This window comes from Notolabrus celidotus, chromosome 19 (genome assembly GCF_009762535.1).
Source record: "Notolabrus celidotus isolate fNotCel1 chromosome 19, fNotCel1.pri, whole genome shotgun sequence".
Taxonomy (NCBI): domain Eukaryota; kingdom Metazoa; phylum Chordata; class Actinopteri; order Labriformes; family Labridae; genus Notolabrus; species Notolabrus celidotus.
The window spans coordinates 21,599,197-21,618,987 of NC_048290.1; the positions used below are offsets into that span (position 1 = coordinate 21,599,197).

A 19,791-nucleotide genomic window follows, 5' to 3' on the forward strand; every position below is an offset into this window, starting at 1 on the left:
TCTTCTTTCTTTCATTTCTCCCTAAACAATCTCATTTAACACTCCCTCTGTTGTCCATGTTAACCTCCCTCCAGCAGCAGCAGCAGCATGTCCTCCCTCTGGCTCCTGTCCAGTGAGATGTTCCTCTCTCCCCTCCTCGCTCTCAGCTTTGTCACTGCACATCTTTGCTCTCAGCGGGGGGACTCCTGCCACACCGGCCCTTGCATTGATGCGCTGCAGCTGTTTCCAAATCCAGCCCTTGATTTTGATCCTCTTCCTCCTTTTAAGGCCCCGTCCCCGAGGACAGTCCTGACCTGGTGGTCCTTTGTGCCCAGCTCGTAATTTAGTTATTCTAGGATCATCAGTGGAGAGAGGATGAGAGGAACAATGACTCTTGTGGATGGAAATATTTTCAGCACCTTCTTCTCTGTTAGGAAGTTATTTTTATGCTGCAGTGTTTGAAGACGGATTTGTTTAAGGTGGAATTTTGAACAAACTGCAGCATGCTCAGTTTTTCAGGACAGTGCAATATAAATGCTTTAGAAATTAACTCGGACATCATCTTTAAGATAAATGAATACACACTGCATGAAAATTAGACTCAGGAAATATTCCACTGTGGTAATATCTGCTCCAAATACTTTGATCAGTTCTATCCTACAAAATGCATCACCAGCTTGGGAAATAATATGCATTGTTAAATTGAAATGCTGAATAGACACGGGCTGATAAACTGAGCCTCACTAAAGTACTGTTAGAACAATAACATAACACAATAGAAGACGGTGATTGTCTTTTAAAACATAATACAATAATACTTATTTTTGTCTGTTTGTCAAATTGTAGTGCAGTTATCAGTGCTTGTTTCACCACTGAAGCCATTCACTCTCTCACTCTTAGCTCCCTTTATAGCCATGAACAGTTTTCTTATTGATCTGTTGTGGGTCTGCACAGAAAACACACAGCCCCTCTTATAGATTAGTAAAAAAAAAAGCAATTTGATCATGTGAAAATACTAAGTTAAAGGTGAGTTATGCATTCAAAAGTTACTTGAGGAAAAGTATTAGGATTGAAATAACTTAAAAAATATATATATTAAAGTCACATTTTCCTCCTCCCAGATGTTTTAAGTTTAAATCCCCTCACCATCATACTTCTGACCCTTTAAAGTTGCAACTGGTTAAATATGGCTCATTGGCTTACTGTATTAAATCATATTTTTAACTAGATTATATATTTTTTAAAATGATTTTAATCAGCAAAGCAACCATAACTAAGTTAAAGTTGATTGAATTACGAGAGGAAGAAATAATCAAGTTTGAAGTAACAAAATAAAGTAAAAAAATATAGTTTAAAGCATGATATTCATGTAATGTAACATTCCTGAACATGTCTCACAATTTGATAATTTCCCACACACAATCACACACACAGTCTTCCATAAAGCAGGTGTCCTCAGACTCCCCCTGTCCCGTCAAACAACAGAGAGAGAGAGAGAGAGAGAGAGAGAGAGAGAGAGAGAGAGAGAGAGAGGAAAGGAAGAAAAAACACAACACTTTCTGTGGGGGAAGGAGGGGGGAGAACACCTCTCTCACCTTTGCATCAGACGATCTGATCTTCTGTCTCCTCTTCACTGAACCTGCACCTTAATCTGGTTTTAATGACCCTGTGGAGGATCCCCGGAGACCCCGTGTTCTTCTTCTTTACAGCCGCTGGGACGTCTCCACGTTAGAGTGTGTTTCAGTGAGTGTGTGTGTCTGAGTGAGTGTGTGCGTGTGTGTTTGTGTGTGTGCTCCTACAAAAGGCCCGATTGAATCTATCAGGAACTAAAGTTTTGAAAGGAGTTTCTCTCTTTCAGGGTTTCTCTCTTAAAGTTAAAACTTATTTATGCGAGGGAAATAGCAGGAGAGAAATGAAACGTTTTTATATTCTTGTTCCTTTTTTAATATAGTTTCAGGTTTTTGTTTTTTTTTGTCTTTAACAGTTGTAAAGTGTTGGCTCTTATAAAACTCGATGGAGTTTCTTTTCCTTAAGGCTTTGCTTTCTCCCTGATAGGCGTAAACTCTGCTATTTATCCCCACACAAACGCTTTTCTTTGATAGGTTTCCCAGCACCTCTTTGAAATAAAACAATTACCGCATTCTTTGTGCAATAATTGTCAATCATCCACATGAAATTGATAGGCTTTAAATGGACAGAATAAAAGCTTAAATTGTTTTACAATGGCACAGCTAAGCGGGATGATTTGCCATTGCTGACATGCCCGCGGCTTTACCAGCTCCACATAAAGCCACAGGTTAATGCATAAATAAGCAAATCAAATCCATGCGTTACCCCAATTCAATTCATTTAATTCCTCTTTAATAAAGAAGCGGCCCCACCCCCCTGTCCCCCCGCCATTTACCTCGGATTTGTGCTATGAATGCTATAAATGTAAATCAATCTAGATGAGAAAGAATCCCATTCAAAGAGCAGAGAAATTTCATCTGGGAAAAGGAGACAAATGTAGGAGGGGCGCGCTCATAAAAAGCAGCTGTTTCACAGTAATCTTTTTTCGTGCCCTGTCACTCACCTTGCCTTTTCACTATCTCTGAAAAAAAAACCTCTGCTATTGTATTTAGTTGCCATATCTTCTTTTTTCCCATTACATAGTCCATATTCGTCCAGAAAGAGAGAGAAAGAGTGAGCACAACTTGCCCATTTTTCGGACAATCCCCTTGTAGTTGTTGCAGTGAAAAGAGGAGTGCATGGATGTCAAATTGCCTTCAAAACACCATGAAAGATTGATTTGCAGCACTTTTCAGGGCCCTGACATTACTTGGAGGGGAGCTGAATAGGAAACCTGTGAGCCGGGGATGGAATAAAGATGTCCTCTCTGCTGGAAAAGAAGGAAAAACTGCCCATTTAGCCGCAGTCCATCAAGCCCGAAAAATAGGCGAAGAGAGGAAAAACACTATAGAGGAGAAAAAAGGAGAGAGGGGGGGTGTATATACTCATCTAAACGTTGTCACAATACCGAGGAGGGGGCTCCGAACAGCCATGAATATTAAACCGCTTATACCTCAACAAGGGCTTGAAAAAGTGAGAGCACGTCAAAGCAGCTTTGCATTTTTTTGCAGCGAACAATGCTGCAAAAACGCTTGTTTTTCATTCTTGTTGTTCCCGCGCTAACTGCGCACAAAAAAATTACAATTATTACCAGGGAATGAATACGAAATGCCTGAGAAAAAAATGAGAGCGCAACTCCCAGACCCAATGACCCACTTAGTTTGAAAGTTATCACTCAACCTCGAACAAGATGTGGTCTCTTATGATGCATGGACTTATCAAAGATTATAAGAAATACATTTTTTTATTCGTTTTCAGGATGCAGCATCTAAATCCTGTTTTCTAAAACCGTGTTTCCTATCTTATAAAAGTTTAAAACGCTATAAATAGGTAATAATACAATTTAAAATTGTTCAAACTTTGGATGCAATAAAATTACTTCTTTATTTTAGCAAGGCAATGTGCTCTGTTAGCCCTGCACAGAAAAAGTTGTATGAGTTTTTAGTGCGTAAAATCGTTAAACTAAAGTTCTCTTTTTCGTCTCTCCGCTGGTGTTGCGCAGCAGTAGCAGCAGCAGCAGGCAGGTCCACACGGCGAGGGGTGTGTCATTAATAAGTAATTAGACAGGGGTCACACACAGCCACTTATATAAAGAGACCCTCCGAGGCAGACAGGGCGCACAGTTAGGTGCAGAAGCGCAGACAGAGGAGCAGCTCTCTTCTTCTTCTTCTACTTCTCCAAGCAGCATCGCTTTTTTTGTTTTCCAAACTTTAATTTCAGGGGTTTCTCGTCTTGCAACATGGGCTCCGTGCTCCCCGCAGACGCTTTAGCTCTCAAGTCTGGATTTAAGTGTCCGAGTCGCGCGCTGTCGGACGTGATCACTTCGGACATCCTGCACAGCTTCCTGTACGGCAGGTGGAGGAACGTGCTGGGAGAACACCTGGCGGAGGAGCGGCACAGCAGCAGCCCCAAAACCGCCTTCACCGCGGAGGTGCTGGCTCAGTCTTTCGTCGGAGGTAGGCATGGCAATGTGGTTCAATGTGGGACTGTTGTATTTCATTTTAGTCATGGCTGTTTGATTTTATTGCTGTGCGTCTTTGTCAACATTATTGTGGGAAGTTGCATCAGAATTTATAGACTTTAACGCGTCATTTAATCCAAATTCTGACTAAAACATTTTAAATGCATAGAATGATTAAACTAAATAAACATGCAACTTAATTAAAATTTATTTAAAATAAATCTAAACGAGTTTTATTTTTAAACTGACAGCATTTTTTTTGCCATTTAAAAACGTAACATTTAATTCCTTGAGATTCCACGTCCTACCTCTTTCAGAGTTCCCGTCTTTTGAAAAAGAAAAATTAACTATCCTGGTAAACTTTTCTTTAAAGTTTCTCTCGCTAACTTGTTGCATTTTTCTGCTTCTTTTCCTCATTTTTCTGCTTTCCATTCGTCCCATTTAACGCATTAACCCTTTCAGGGCTGTGAGACCTCGCGTTTGGAGGCTTGTTAGGCGTGTAAGCGCCGCTGATTGAAAGACGCAAGGCATTAAATTCATTTGGTTAACTTTGTGCTTGACCTGGGAAAGTTTCCACTTAAACCTCGCGCAGAGAAAGGTTCCCTTTCTTTGAGATGTCCCGGGTTTTTATCCCGCATTCATCAATCTCCGGACAGTCTCTTTTCCTCTCTTGGCAGCTATGGGGCTCCGCAGCTTTTCTCTTTCTCTCGCCTTAAAAGATTTGCTGTTCCTCGCATAATGCACCGTGAAGGCTAAATCTAATGCTATTCATTGCATGTCAACCATCTAATCGCCTTTCCATTTTTTTGTCGCCGAAATTCCTGAGTCTTTTAAACAAGTCCTCGTCTCATTCAGCGCAAATTTATTGCTACAAAGTTCTTAAAAGGATAATGAATTTGGAATTAGCCGTTTTCTTTTCCAGTAAACTTTAATGAATATCACATCTGAAGCATGACAAATCGCTGGACCCTGAGCTATAGAGGACCATTTAACCCCTATTCGGAGGGCCTTTTTTGCAGTCTCAAATAAAAAAATCTTTGATTTTGACATTAAAGGAGCGCGAGTATTTCTCTTTTTTCTCTCTCTGGTGCGAATAAAAATGCTTTCTGAGGGGGATTCTGTGCCCAACAAAAACTTTCAATTCAAGCAGATAATCGAATTAAACGGGGGATAAAGTGTAGCTTAATATTTCGTGACTGAAATAAGATCCAGTCCATTTGCTGCTTTCAGGTCTTTCCTGCTCAACAACTCTTTGACCACGAAATCTCTTTTCGCTTTCTCACATTTCTTTCATTTTGACTTCTAAACATTTTAGAAAGCTGTTTTAGATTTTGATGCACAGCCATATACTTTTTTTCAGGCCATGGGTCACTTATTTAAATGTCCATTTTCTTTTTTGCAGAGGTGCAGAAGTTGTCCAGCCTGGTCCTGCCCAGTGAGGTGATCATCGCGCAGAGCTCCATCCCTGGAGAAGGTCTTGGCATCTTCTCAAAGACTTGGATCAAAGCAGGGACTGAGATGGGCCCTTTCACAGGGAGAGTCCTGTCCCCTGAGCATGTGGACCTGCTCAAGAACAACAACCTCATGTGGGAGGTAAGCTGAGAGTCCAGACTTCGTTCTTTAAGCCAGCAGAAAAACCCGGTGGTCCTGTGTGATATCCTAATATTTCTCTTCTCTTTACGCGCTCAGGTGTTCAATGAAGACGGCACGGTGCGGTACTTCATTGATGCCAGCCAGGAGGATCAGCGCAGCTGGATGACATACATCAAGTGCGCGCGGAACGAGCAGGAGCAGAACCTGGAGGTGGTGCAGATCGGCAGCAGCATCTTCTACAAGGCGGTGGAGGTGAGAAGTTTGTTTCAGTTCAGCAGAGCAAAAACATAAAGGCATGTGTCTGATTCATGGACCAGGCCGGGAATGTCGGTGTGCTTTAGAGGAGCGCCGCCTGCTGGCCACTGATTAGAATTGAAGATGTGATATTCTGTCTAAGAGCAGCAAATTTAACTTACATGATTAGCTGACCTTTGACCCTTTTTCTTGTCTTAGACTATCCCACCTGACCAAGAGCTCCTTGTCTGGTATGGAAACACTCACAACACTTTCCTGGGCATCCCTGGAGTTCCAGGAATAGACGAGGAACAGCAGAAGAAAATCAGGACTGGTGAGTACACATGAATATTACAGCTGTTAAAGCCTGGACAATAATGCAGTAATAATCACACATCTGTGGCACCCATCTTTAACTACGTGTATGTTCTTCTTCCAGAAGAATCCCACTCCTGCGAGGGCCCTGCATCCTGCTCCCCCTTATCCTTATCCCTATCCTCCTCCGCCGCCGCCACCGCCTCCACCACCTCAGCTGGCCGCATGCGCTGCGTAATCTGCCACCGCGGCTTCAACTCTCGCAGCAACCTGCGCTCACACATGCGCATCCACACCTTGGACAAACCGTTCGTCTGCCGCTTCTGCAACCGCCGCTTCAGTCAGTCATCCACACTGCGAAACCACGTGCGTCTGCACACCGGCGAGCGACCCTACAAGTGTCACGTGTGTCAGAGCGCCTACTCGCAGCTCGCGGGACTCAGGGCGCACCAGAAGAGCGCGCGGCACAAACCGGCGGCACATGTCGCCGACGTGTCATCCCAAGTGTCCCCTCCTCCCCCTCCTCCACAGATAACAGCCATGACCCATCAGCACCAGATGCCCCTCGTGCACCACATCCCCACCATGGTGCTATGATGACGCAGACACGGAGGGACAGTGATGCAGAATAACGTTGCACTTTAGATTACAGCTGTTGAGGAGAAGTGAAGGGAATAAGTGAGTTCTTGTGATAGTAAACATCCCACAGTTTGTTACTTTATTTGTATTGTCTGTTTCTTTGGCGATCAAATGATCCACACTCCAGCAGAAAGTGGAATAAACAATATTTTGGAAATTTCAGATATTCTCAAAAAACTCTGTTTTATGATATTACATACTTTTCATTTGTAATCTGTGTGTCAGCAAATCAGCTATTTTCTATATTCTTCATTTTGCATCACATCCTCACCAGCTCAGTTGAACAGTTCATTCAACCAGAGATTTGAACATTGAAACATAAAAGGGACGTGCTTCAGCTGCGTCGGTCCACACTGTAAACTGAATTTGTCACTTTAGCCTTGCACAGACTGTAAACTATACAATTGTGTAATTGTAAAATTGTATTGTACGCTACTGTACATGTGAATGTAAATAGATTTGTGCTTTCCTGTATTCTAAATAAATATGATATGATATTACAAATGATGCTGAGTATTGTTTTGTATCAGTCACATGTTCATTAGAACACTTGTTGCTACTTTAAAGGTTCACAACAAGCACATGAAATCTTTCACCAACAAGAGACTACTTGCTGTTCTATATTCTATATGTTTTATATGACCGACGGGTGGCAAAACAAGTTTTTCTGACTCACAGCTCCAAAGGTTACATTAGATTATTCAATCAAGTATATCAATCCACGCTTGATCTAAGGACTGCTTGAAATTATTATTTTTCTTTACTTTACACTCTTCTACACTTCTTTAAACTTCTACTACAATTCAGATTAAAAGCTAACAAATATGATGATCTAATCCCCCTGAATTAGTTAAATTTCAACCTCAGTGTCATGGTACAAAGACAACAATATAGAGTTTAAGCATTCATAATCATTCACACACTGCTGAGCAATCTGGGGTTCAGTGTGGAGGACACTTTGGTATATAAACTGCTGGAGCTGGGATGGAACAGCCAACCTTTCAACCAATGACTAACTTTGCCACTGAGCCGCAACTGCCACATGGTATGAATACACTGAGATATATACTATATGAGTACATGATATGAAAGCTCTTTAATTAAAGACTATACATATAACTTCAGTTATTTTGCAGATCCAGAATAATACTACAAAGTATTATCAACAAATAAATTGAATGTTGTCAATTTGAATGGACTGATGTTCTGGGGAAATTCCAAAGAATTGTTCTTTATGCAACAATATAAAAAATCAGAACTAACCCCAAATGTATCATTGCAGTACAGTACACATGAATGCATCAATAACTGAAATCAAATAATACACTTTTAATAATCTGAATATGCTCCTCTTGAGTAAACAGAGTTTAAAGATTATTTTACACTGAGCATTGCTTCTTTTGCCAAGTTGTTTCCTCTCTGTGAAAAATCAAATGTTAAATAAGAGTTGTGTCTATCAATTAATCAATCAATCAATCAATCAATCATTTAAACACTTCTTTAACTTAGAAAAAAAATGAGAAAGATCAACTCTGACAAACAGTCAATGTCTGTTTTTTTGTTGTGTTTGTGGGTGAAGTGTCAGTTTTTGCAGGTTAAAAGGTTCATGTGTAAGACATGTGTAAGACATGATGTTTGCTAATAGGATAACCTAATAGAATACAAATCAACCCCTGTTTGCATGATTAACCTAGGAGTCAGTTTATGTTATTATAAGAATGATGCTCCAGACTAAGATTTAAGTTGTTGGTTGTTGTTGTTTATTTAACAAAGTCTATTATGTGTTGTGCGTGTGGGTGTTTTGATGTGTTCAAAAATGCTGGATGGGACAAATACACTTTTCCTTCTTTGTGGACGATACAGCTCTATTCTATTTCATTATATTTAATCAGAAGTTAAATCAGATTCATGGACTTAAAGTTAGTTATAGATAGGCCTGCTGATTAAAAGATAATAAGAAGGAGAACTTCATTTATGTAAAGTAACAGTGGTTTCTTTTTGAAAACTATTTCTTTAATATACTTAATGGGAACTCTTACTGGGCCATAAAAAATATTCTGAAAATATTCTTGAAAAAATTCAAATAATTGTGTTTAAATTTTATCCTTCAATATATTTTCCTCTCCTGGTAAGTAAAGCTGCCTGCTGTCTGTCTGCATTCTGAAGTGAATGGTCTCCTGCAGGAGTTCCGTCTGCCACACAGCGGCGCCACACACTCAGGAAGAGAGTCTTCTGAGGGAAAAGTTGGCCTCTCCTGGAGAAACTTGGAAGAACATTTGTATGACACAGACAATGAAATGATCTCAACAGCCTGTTTTATCATGTCATTTGATTTATTAAGAATGCTGAACATATTACAGCTCTGACAAACATATGGTTCATACAGTAGATTTACTGCGTCTCCTCAGCTGCTGCTGAACTCATCTGCTGTCAGACATCATCCTACTTCCAAATAAGAAGTTTTCAGATGAGTCGTCATTAAAACAAGCTCAGAGCAATCATAGATCAACATACTGTAGGTTAATTAAACATAGAGATTCCTCTGCCTGCTCTCCTGGGAGTAATTATGTTGGGATTTGACTTTTGGATGTTGTTTCATCATTGGACACTGTCCACACCTTCTGCCCTGCACAGTGAGACAAAAGGGACAGTTAAGACCTCAGAAATATGAGTACATGTTTCAAAATACATCTCCTAAACCAAAAATACCTTTACATTGATAGAATCCTCCTGTCCTGTCCTTTGAGCAGCAGCCACAGCATGAAGCTATCCACTCAGCGGCACGGCGCAGAGCTGGAGAAAGACAGGAATCTTTCTTTTATCTGTTTGTAGTATCAACCACAAGTTGTTTTACCCTGAGACAATGTCGTGCCAGGAAACCTGATAGCACTCATATCAGGTTTTACACGCTGCATTTTACACCCACTCCTTCCTCAGGACATTATCTCCATCCCATGTTCCGTTAATACATTAAAATGTGTCTCTCAACACAAGGAATGAAATAAGTCTGTTAAAAGGGTAAAAAGCTCATTCTTCAGCATAAAAACACACTATGAATATAAAAACTTTTAGCAAAATTTGGTCTTTCTTAAATTTGTCTGTAAAATTGTCAGAGTTTTAATGCTTACCAGAGAAGAGTAGTCACAGCATTGTTGTTGTTTCTTTCTTCCTTTAGTCCAGCTGCTTCTCTGTTCCCCTGAGGTCAGTGCAAAGATATTTGTTGTGCCCTCACACAATGAGCCAGTGAGTGACACAGCGTTTCTCAGACTAGGACACCACACAAATAAAGTTAAGTGTTACCTCCATGTGTCTCATGCATTATTTAGTGTGAAAGATGGCACAACAGCAGGATCATTTTCTCATAGACCTCTCATTGACTTCTAAACAATTGGACTAGTTCTGTTACTCTCAGTTGCCCTCTTCTGGCTTTTGTAAAGAATGCATGCTTGAGGACCTTGTAAGACACAGAGGCCAACCGAAGCTCCTAATAGATATGTTGATATGGAGAGGTGCCAAGATGTCAAAAAAGGAGAATGTTAAACACATTGAATTTTTTCCATTATCTCGAAATAACTCAAAATTAGTTTCTTAATTTTCTGGAGACAGATCAATTATCCCATTATCACGAGAAAAACAAGTCAGGATCTTGAGATAATAAGATTTGGTTTAAGAAGATAAAATAGCCCTAACCGTAATCATTACCCTAACCCTAATCAAAACTCTAACCCTAATCATTACCCTAACCCTAATCATAACCCTAACCCTAATCAAAACCCTAACCCTAATCATAACCCTAACCTTAATCATTACCCTAACCCTAATCAAAACCCTAACCCTAATCATTACCCTAACCCTAATCATTACCCTATCCCTAATCATAACCCTAACCCTAATCATTACCCTAACCCTAATCATAACCCTAACCCTAGTCATTACCCTAACCCTAATCAAAACCCTAACCCTAATCATAACCCTAACCTTAATCATAACCCTAACCCTAATCAAAACCCTAACCCTAATCATTACCCTAACCCTAATCATAACCCTAACCTTAATCATTACCCTAACCCTAATCATAACCCTAACCTTAATCATTACCCTAACCCTAATCATAACCCTAACCCTAATCAAAACCCTAACCGTAATCATTACCCTAACCCTAATCATAACCCTAATCATTACCCTAACCCTAATCATAACCCTAATCATTACCCTAATCATAACCCTAACCCTAATCATAACCCTAACCCTAATCATTACCCTAACCCTAATCATAACCCTAACCCTAATCATTACCCTAACCCTAATCATAACCCTAACCCTAACCATAACCCTAATCCTAATCATTACCCTAACCCTAATCATTACCCTAACCCTAATCATAACCCTAACCCTAATCATTACCCTAACCCTAATCATAACCCTAACCTTAATCATTACCCTAACCCTAATCAAAACCCTAACCCTAATCATTACCCTAACCCTAATCATAACCCTAACCTTAATCATTACCCTAACCCTAATCATAACCCTAACCCTAATCAAAACCCTAACCGTAATCATTACCCTAACCCTAATCATATCCCTAACCCTAATCATAACCCTAACCCTAATCATAACCCTAACCCTAATCATTACCCTAACCCTAATCATTACCCTAACCCTAATCATTACCCTAACCCTAATCATTACCCTAACCCTAATCATAACCCTAACCCTAATCATTACCCTAACCCTAATCATAACCCTAACCCTAATCATTACCCTAACCCTAATCATTACCCTAACCCTAATCATTACACTAACCCTAATCATAACCCTAACCCTAATCATTACCCTAACCCTAATCATAACCCTAACCCTAATCATTACCCTAACCCTAATCATAACCCTAACCCTAACCATAACCCTAATCCTAATCATTACCCTAACCCTAATCATTACCCTAACCCTAATCATAACCCTAACCCTAATCATTACCCTAACCCTAATCATAACCCTAACCTTAATCATTACCCTAACCCTAATCATTACCCTAACCCTAATCATAACCCTAACCTTAATCATTACCCTAAGCCTAATCATAACCCTAACCCTAATCAAAACCCTTACCGTAATCATTACCCTAACCCTAATCATAACCCTAACCCTAATCAAAACCCTAACCGTAATCATTACCCTAACCCTAATAATAACCCTAACCCTAATCATAACCCTAACCCTAATCATTACCCTAACCCTAATCATTACACTAACCCTAATCATAACCCTAACCCTAATCATAACCCTAACCCTAATCATAACCCTAACCCTAATCATAACCCTAACCCTAATCAAAACCCTAACCGTAATCATTACGCTAACCCTAATCATAACCCTAATCATAACCCTAACCCTAATCATAACCCTAACCCTAATCATAACCCTAACCCTAACCCTAATCATAACCCTAACCCCAGGGGCGGAGCTAGACTCTCAGCGCAAAGGGGATGGAGCATCCTCAAGGGGCCCTTCTGAAAGTCAAATTCACAACTGCAAAACAGCTGAAATATTGTCTCCCCTACTTATCAATAAAAACACAAAGACTCACTTATTGATCTAAGAAAGCCCATAAAAGGCAACAGGTTGCTTGTGAAGTTCAACTGTTTCAGCTGCACCGAGGACAGCACACAGCACTCTACTGCATTGATTAATGAATGGTTCCGCACCGACGCTGATAGAAAGCGACAGGCAGGTGCATTGTTCAGCACTGTCTTTATCAGGAATAACATTAACATAAAATAGACTCAGCGGTTTAAACGCTATTTCAAAGGCAGTCTACAATACCTCAGGAGATGACACATAAGTGCTGAGATCAGCATTTTCTTTTCCGCATCAGGGTGCTCAGTATTGTGAACAGTTTGGCCATTTCTCGATTCTCGATCTGCCCCACCAAAATACAGAGGATGAAAAAAAATAAACCTCTGCTTAGAACAAAAGGCCTGTGCCGCTGCTGTTACCTCACATCACAGCTTATAAAGGGGAAAGATCGAGCGCAACTGTTAGGAGCGAGTGTGACGCAGTAACATGCAAGCATATTTCAAACCCCGATTCTTATGAATATGGGCACTAGGGATGTAAATTTCAAGTATTCTCTGTGATCAATCTTTGGAAATGATAACGATCAATTATCGATTAATAATTTTTAAAAAATGTAAACGTATTCCATGTCAAAAACAATGCCAAATGATTTTTTCCCCTGAAGCAAGTTTTGCCTTCATGACACAATGTATATAATTGTCAGTATTGAGTAGCTACAGATTGTATTGAGGTGTTCAAAATGTTAAATACGCTGAATATCAACTAACCCTTATCACAACCCTAACTACAACCCTAACCCTAACCACAACCCTTACCCTGACCCTAACCCTAATCCCAACCGTAACCCAAATTTAAGCCCAAAAGACTCACTTCAATATAAAGCACTAAAAACCCAAGAGCTGAACCCTGAAAACTGTCCCCTTAGTCAGCTGGTGAGGAAGCTAATCAGCCAGACTCCAGTCAGCACTGATCCAAAACACAACCAAATTAAACTCATCATGAAGCACTCCAAAGATCTGTATTTAGAACACTGGAGACACACAGACCTAAAGTAGAATGAATTGTTATTTGACCCTAAACCGTGATTATAAATGATCTGAATATCTGTACAGTGTCAGAGATACAAAACAAAGACGTATCCTGACCAAATACAGGCTGAGTGACCACCAGCTAGCTGTAGAGACAGGGAGACACAGGCAGACATGGCTGCCCAGAGAGGAGCGTCTATGTGCTCACTGCTCTACAGGGGACATAGAGACAGAGATGCACTTCCTCCTCCACTGTAGCAAGTTCTCTTTACTAAGAGATTCCCACTACAGGGAAATTACTAAAATGGTACCAAACTTGCCAACATTAACCCCAGAAGAGAAACTGTCAGTTCTCCTGGGGGAAGGGTCAGCAGCTCCTCTGGCTGCTAAATATGTGTCTGCCTGTCACAGCCTGAGGGACGCACCATCCCATAATATCTGATTTTAGGTGAAGGTTTTATGAGCATACTGCATCAAGTGAGGACATTGAGACATGCTGTATGGGTAATCGTTCATTAATGCGTATAAAATATGTAATATATATAATATGTAATTAATATATATGTAATGAATATAATATGTTATGAATATATATGGAATGTATGTGTATGAATTTTATGTGCATTGGCAATAACATGTCTTTGTTCATGCCAATAAAGCAAAATTGAATTGAGATTGAACTCAGACGGTGATGATGACATCATCGTGTCACTCACAAATAGTCCTTTGATGTGGAATATGACATCACAGTAGGACCCACAAAGAGCCACATACACTCCTATAAACCACACACTCCTATAAACCACACACACTCATCATTTCAGTCAGGTACGATCTACTACAGAGACTATCTACTACACTCAACTACAGACTCTACTTGAGATCGCTACTGAAAGAGCAATGAACACAAACATGTCAGGAAACCAGGCTGGACGTTCTGCCCCTCAGCAGGATCCAAGAGCCAATGTTGAGCAGCTGTCAAATGCCCTGCAAGGTGCTCAGAATGAGATCCAGCAACTCAACCGGCAGCACGATATCAGGACCAATGAATGGCAAAAGGAGAGGATAAAGCTGGGCTACAGGATCCACAACGGGAAGTACAAGGTGGACCGTCTGGAGGGACTCATTGACCTCAGACAAAATGCGTTCGCAGAAGAACTCCAGAGTAGCATCCAGACCGTCTCCGAACAAGAGTCTGAGATCTCCGGACTCAAGATCAGCCTCAGGATCAAGGAGGAGCAGATGGAGGCCGCCCAGCGCCTCAACAAGGAGCAGGAGGAGAAGTTGTCTGCTGCACTGCAGGCAGAGAGGCAGAACGTCTCTGAGCTCAGAGACCAGATGTTTAAGGCGTCTCTAGAGAGCCAGAGGGCTGTGGCCCTGAGCAGAGAGAGCCAGATGATGCTGGAGCTTGTGAAACAGCAGCTTCAACAGAGGGACAAAGTCATCCTGGATCTCAGAAAGGAGAAGGAGGGTCTCTCTCAGAGACTCATCCAGACCTCAGACCAGCTGAGGAGGACAAACAACCAAATCCTCCAAAAGAATCCTGGGGAGGAGAAACTCAAAGCTCTGAAAGAGCAGTTCTCCAAAGAGATGGAAGACAAAGAGAAGGAGTGGACCTCCAAAATCAATGAGGTCAAGAAGGAGAACAGAGACCTGGAAGAGAAGAACCAGACTCTGACCTCCAGAGTCACAGAGGTGGAGAAGGACAACCAAGATCTGGTCAAGAAGCAGGACACCCTGAAGACCAGAGTCCTGGAGGTGGAGTCAGAAAACATCCGACTGTCTGAGCAGGAACGGATTCTGACCTCCAGAGTCAGAGAGGAGGAGGAGGAGAAGAAAGAACTGATGCTTCTCATGACTCTGAAGAAGAGAAACTTCTTCACCAGGATCTTGAAAAGGGAAACAGGGGAGGAAAAGATACTGAGGAAAAGGCTGAGAGAGAAAAAGAAGGAGCTGAAGGACCAGAAAAAGGAGGAGGAAAATAGACAAAGAGAGGAAGCAGAGGAAGAAAAGAGACGTAAGGTAGAGGCAGAGAAGGAGCTGAAGAAACAACAGAAGAGGGAGAAGGAAGATATGAAACAAAAAGAGAAGGATGAGAAGAAAAAACAAGAAGAGACCAGAGAGAAGAAAGGTTTCTGGAGGTTCAGGAGGAAAGGAAACGGGAACAGAAAGGTGGAAGAGGCTGCTGAAGAGCAACAGTAGCTCCCTCTTTCCATGCTCCTCTTCTCTCTCTCTCGCTCTCTCTGTCACCTTCTTCACCTCCCCATCATACCCCGCCACGCCTCGCCACACCAAGTGGTTTTCTCCGGGTCACTCCGGTTTATCCCACACAAAATAAATACAAAATAATAAAACAATTATAAATAAATTCTTGAAAAGATATGTTCTTCCTTAGGGTTTTATTTCTGTATTTGTCATACTGTTTGCAGAGAGAGTCTCATGTAGAATCAAATACTGTGTTTGCAGAGTGTGTATGAACCAGATGTCGCCGCTTGATTCTATCTGGATCTGGACCACTGTAAAAGAAGAATAAGAAATAGTATAAGAAAGATACCCGCGGTCACTTCCGGCTCTCTTTAGGACGGAAATACGAACTTTTTTCAATTTTTATTATAACGATGATTAATATTTGTGCTCAAATTTTAAAAACAATTTATATTCATTTTCAGCTTTTTATGGAATTGTAGCTTTAAGCATTTTTGTATAATAAAATTTATAAAACATTTCTTCTATCTGTGTACTTCCGGTGAGTAACGTTCGGCTGGTGAAGGCCCGAGCTCGTCTCTTTGTGTCTTTGTGCGCATTAAATACAGAATTCCCCACAAAGTTAACATTTTAATTGAAATAAACAAAATCTAGAGCCCATTTAAATATAGATTATTAAAAGGTAATGTGCCAACAACCCTGTTTTTAAAGTACGAACGGCTGTTATACGGACGGCAACAGTGTACTGGTTTTCACCAAGCGGCTACCTCTGGTCTCAAACGATGAAGCCCATGAAGAAGTGTTATAAACTGCAATACATCCAGAATCCGCTTGAGGCTGGATGCAGTGGAAACCACATAGACATGAATGGGAAAAAGACAATCTTTGCAGCATTAATAAACATGTTTACAGTCTGGTTCAAAAAACGGCTTGGCCCTACCAAGCTAATCTCTCTATCAGCACACACTTTACGGGGGGTGATTTTTTTTCTAAAGTGACGGTTCAGAAGATATTAAGATTTGGAGTTCTTGCCCAAATAAGGACATGACTGACGTGACTCCCGGTCGGGAACACATAGGGCCTGATCTACTAAGATCCCAAATAACAAGCGCTAATTTGCGTGTGCAAATAATAATTTTGCACGTGCTATTTCTGGGCGTGTTCCGGGTGATCTACTAAGACTGCGTGCGCAAATGATAACGAGTGCAAAAGTGGTGCGGACCGCCCTATTTTACGAGGATTTTGCGTGTGCTATCGGCTGTCACCATGTAGAGTTTGAGAGAACAGAGTGGCCTTAAGCGATAAATGAAGTTTGAAGACATGGAGTTGGAGGTTTTAGTTGAGGAGGGAAATAAACACATCGGTGAACTCCAGCAGAGACATCTCAGCGTTAGAAACACGATTGGGGAGGCCATCTGTGAAAAGGTGAATGATGTGAGAAAAAACAGAAGATCTGCCAATGAAATAAACGCATCTACTCTTCTCCAAAACGCAATCAGTGTTTTGATGGAGTTTAGAGAGCGATTTGATGAGGCTTAGTCTGCCAGTCTTGCTCTAGAAAAGTTAGGCGTCACTTGGATGAAGACAGTCGCCTCACTGTCCCAGGGAGCAACTTTCGGGTGAATGTTTTCAATGCCTGATATCATCATCCAGCAACTGTCCCAAAGATTCACCAGCTTAAATGGAACTGGGAACATGTTTGAGTCAATTGGCCCCAACACACTGCTGCAAGCACGAGATGAGGAGTTACGCAGAGCTGCCTGGCGCAACTCAGTGAGCGCTCATTCTCCAAGTTAAAACTAACTAAAAACCCCTTGATGAGCACGATTGGACAGAATAGACTGAGTGGACATGTCATGTTATCTATTGAGAATGACAGATCAAAGAAAATGGACATACAGTGCATCATGGACAAGTCCGCGGAGCTTAAGGCTCGTCCAAACAGTGGTGAGTAGTTGAGTACTTCATATTGATTTTTTGTTTGTATGTGAACATGTGGGCCGCTGTGCCAATTTTAATAAACTTTATTGCTGTTGATACAGTGACCTACTGTGCTCTCATTAGTTGAAAAAGTTAAAGTGGGTGTCAGAATGATGCAGTCGCTATCCGTGTTGCTGAACTGCTTTGAATTTGTGTTGTTTTATTATTATTATTTTGTTCTCTTGGTTTGATTGACTAAAACATGTAGTAATGCTTGTAAACCCAGCTTTTGCGGGCATGTTGTAAAGCGATGGTATGATGAGCTTTACAGTGACCGCAGCCATGTCTGTGTAACGCTGTGCCAGTTTGCACCTGCCTTTCAAACGTGCTAAATATAGACGCAAATACAGCGTGCGCTATCTGCTTCAGGTTTGATAAATCACATTGCGTGTGCTAAATGTTTCCATTTGCATCTCCTCCTCCCAGTATTTTGCGCGTTCTGATGATCTACATGTATTCTGCATATTCATGAAGGCAAACAAGCTAAATGATTTGTGAGTGCTATTTTGCTCATTTGAAAGACGCAATCCTCTGTGCTCCCGGTTAGTACGTCAGCTTTGCGCGCGCTATCAAGTTTGCACGTGTTTTTATACACACAAACCTTTAGTAGATCGGGCCCATAGTTGTTGGCTAAGAGGCTCACACTAAGTCCCACTCTGCCTGGTTGACTTCCGCATTTCTAATATGGCTGCCGCCGTCGATTGGCTTCAAAACAGCTCTCAGGAACAGATGGGTGACATCTCGGATACTACCTCCATATTTTATACAGTCCATGGATTTCACAGAGGAGTCCACGAAGAAGAAACAGATTCCAAAGTGTGTCAGTTCAGGGTCTTTTAAGGACAAATTGGTGTTAATGCTTAACCCTGTGTCTGTTCTGGGTCTAAATTCTCGTTTTTGGACATTTGTTTTAAATTCCAAGGATTATTTATTAATCTCTAAAACGTTTTACACAATTTAAGTCAAATTTAACGTAAATACCATAGCTAATAAATATAATAAATAAAATAATATATATATAATAAAAATATATTCATACAGTCTATCCAAGGTCATTTTGTTCCTCATCTCTGCTGTGAACACGTGTTGGCCGGATGGCAGCATCACATGCTTTATTCACACAAAGAGAGAGAATTGGAGCGATGACATATTGAAGTTGTTTCTTTTTAAACTAATACTACTATAATACTAATGTTCTTCATGTTATCTTTACTGTGTAAATTAGAATATTATTTATCTTTAAGTTATGTAATCAATTTAAAAATAGAGGTAGTAATAAAAAATAAGTATCACTTCTATAGACATTTATTTCTGTAACTTTATTGAAGTTTATTGTATCAGTGTTCACATCTGAAAAACAGATTTTACTTTTATAAATATTCCCCGGTTCTTTAACTTATCACACCTATATTGATCCTGTATTAAGCACTGTTTTCTTGCATTTAACCCTCGTCCTCTTTATGCTTTATGATATACTCTTTTAATTTCATTTCTATTTGATATTCCTTTATGTTAGGCAAGGTTAATGAAGTTCCACCATATCCTCCAATCTGTATAAGAATGGTAAACATCTCCTGCTTTGCTCTCCCCAGAGCAAAATCAAGGATCTGAAACACAATTTTAAACACCTGTAGTTTAGATAATTTGACTGTAACCCTCATGATGTAAGAGGTTACTTCTTATGACACAAAAAAAATACATTTCTCTTTTACTTTAATCAAATAGAGCTAAAGTGGCATGATGATTTGTGAGCAACAGAAACTTCTGATCCATCCTGCATTTAATTATTGTTCATCACCAGGGGCGGAGCTAGACTCTCAGCGCAAAGGGGGTGGAGCATCCTCAAGGGGCCCTTCTGATAGTCAAATTCACAACTGTAAAACAGCTGAAATATTGTCTCCCCTACTTATCAATAAAAAACACAAAGTCTCACTTATTGATCCAAGACAGCCCATAAAAGGCAACAGGTTGCTTGTCAAGTTCAACTGTTTCAGCTGCACCGAGGACAGCACACAGCCCTCTACTGCATTGATTAATGAATGGTTGAGCACCAAGGGAGAGGTTCCGGTGGCTGGTGGTGAGGCTCTCAGCAGTGTGACTGCCCCCTGGTGGCTGGCTGCAGTGTAGGTCAAAAAATCCGTCTCCCCCATTCATTTGAATGGGCGAGCA

General features: G+C 40.7%; 2 protein-coding genes and 1 long non-coding RNA gene across 4 annotated transcripts; 2 read left to right on the top strand and 1 right to left on the bottom strand.

Moving 5' to 3' along the window:
- Positions 1 to 3,505: 3,505 nt before the first annotated feature.
- On the top strand, positions 3,506 to 7,315 carry LOC117831270 (PR domain zinc finger protein 12-like). 2 transcript variants are annotated; one of them, XM_034709891.1, is made up of 5 exons: positions 3,506 to 4,043; positions 5,451 to 5,641; positions 5,738 to 5,893; positions 6,095 to 6,209; positions 6,315 to 7,315. In XM_034709891.1, the coding sequence occupies exons 1-5, from the start codon at positions 3,827 to 3,829 to the stop codon at positions 6,785 to 6,787; spliced, it is 1,152 nt and encodes a 383-aa protein (XP_034565782.1). In that variant the 5' UTR covers positions 3,506 to 3,826; the 3' UTR covers positions 6,788 to 7,315. The 2 variants fall into 2 exon arrangements, with proteins under 2 accessions (XP_034565782.1, XP_034565783.1); XM_034709892.1 differs by having other exon boundaries at positions 6,318 to 7,315.
- Positions 7,316 to 9,143: 1,828 nt separating this feature from the next.
- Positions 9,144 to 10,497, bottom strand: LOC117830998. Its single transcript, XR_004634886.1, has 3 exons — positions 9,958 to 10,497; positions 9,539 to 9,622; positions 9,144 to 9,455 (listed from the first exon to the last, which is right to left on the bottom strand). It is a non-coding gene; the product is annotated as an uncharacterized LOC117830998 (long non-coding RNA).
- Positions 10,498 to 14,168: 3,671 nt separating this feature from the next.
- LOC117830997 (trichohyalin-like) lies at positions 14,169 to 15,815 on the top strand. Its single transcript, XM_034709397.1, has one exon. The coding sequence runs from the start codon at positions 14,338 to 14,340 to the stop codon at positions 15,637 to 15,639; it is 1,302 nt and encodes a 433-aa protein (XP_034565288.1). The 5' UTR covers positions 14,169 to 14,337; the 3' UTR covers positions 15,640 to 15,815.
- The last annotated feature ends 3,976 nt before the right edge of the window (positions 15,816 to 19,791 follow it).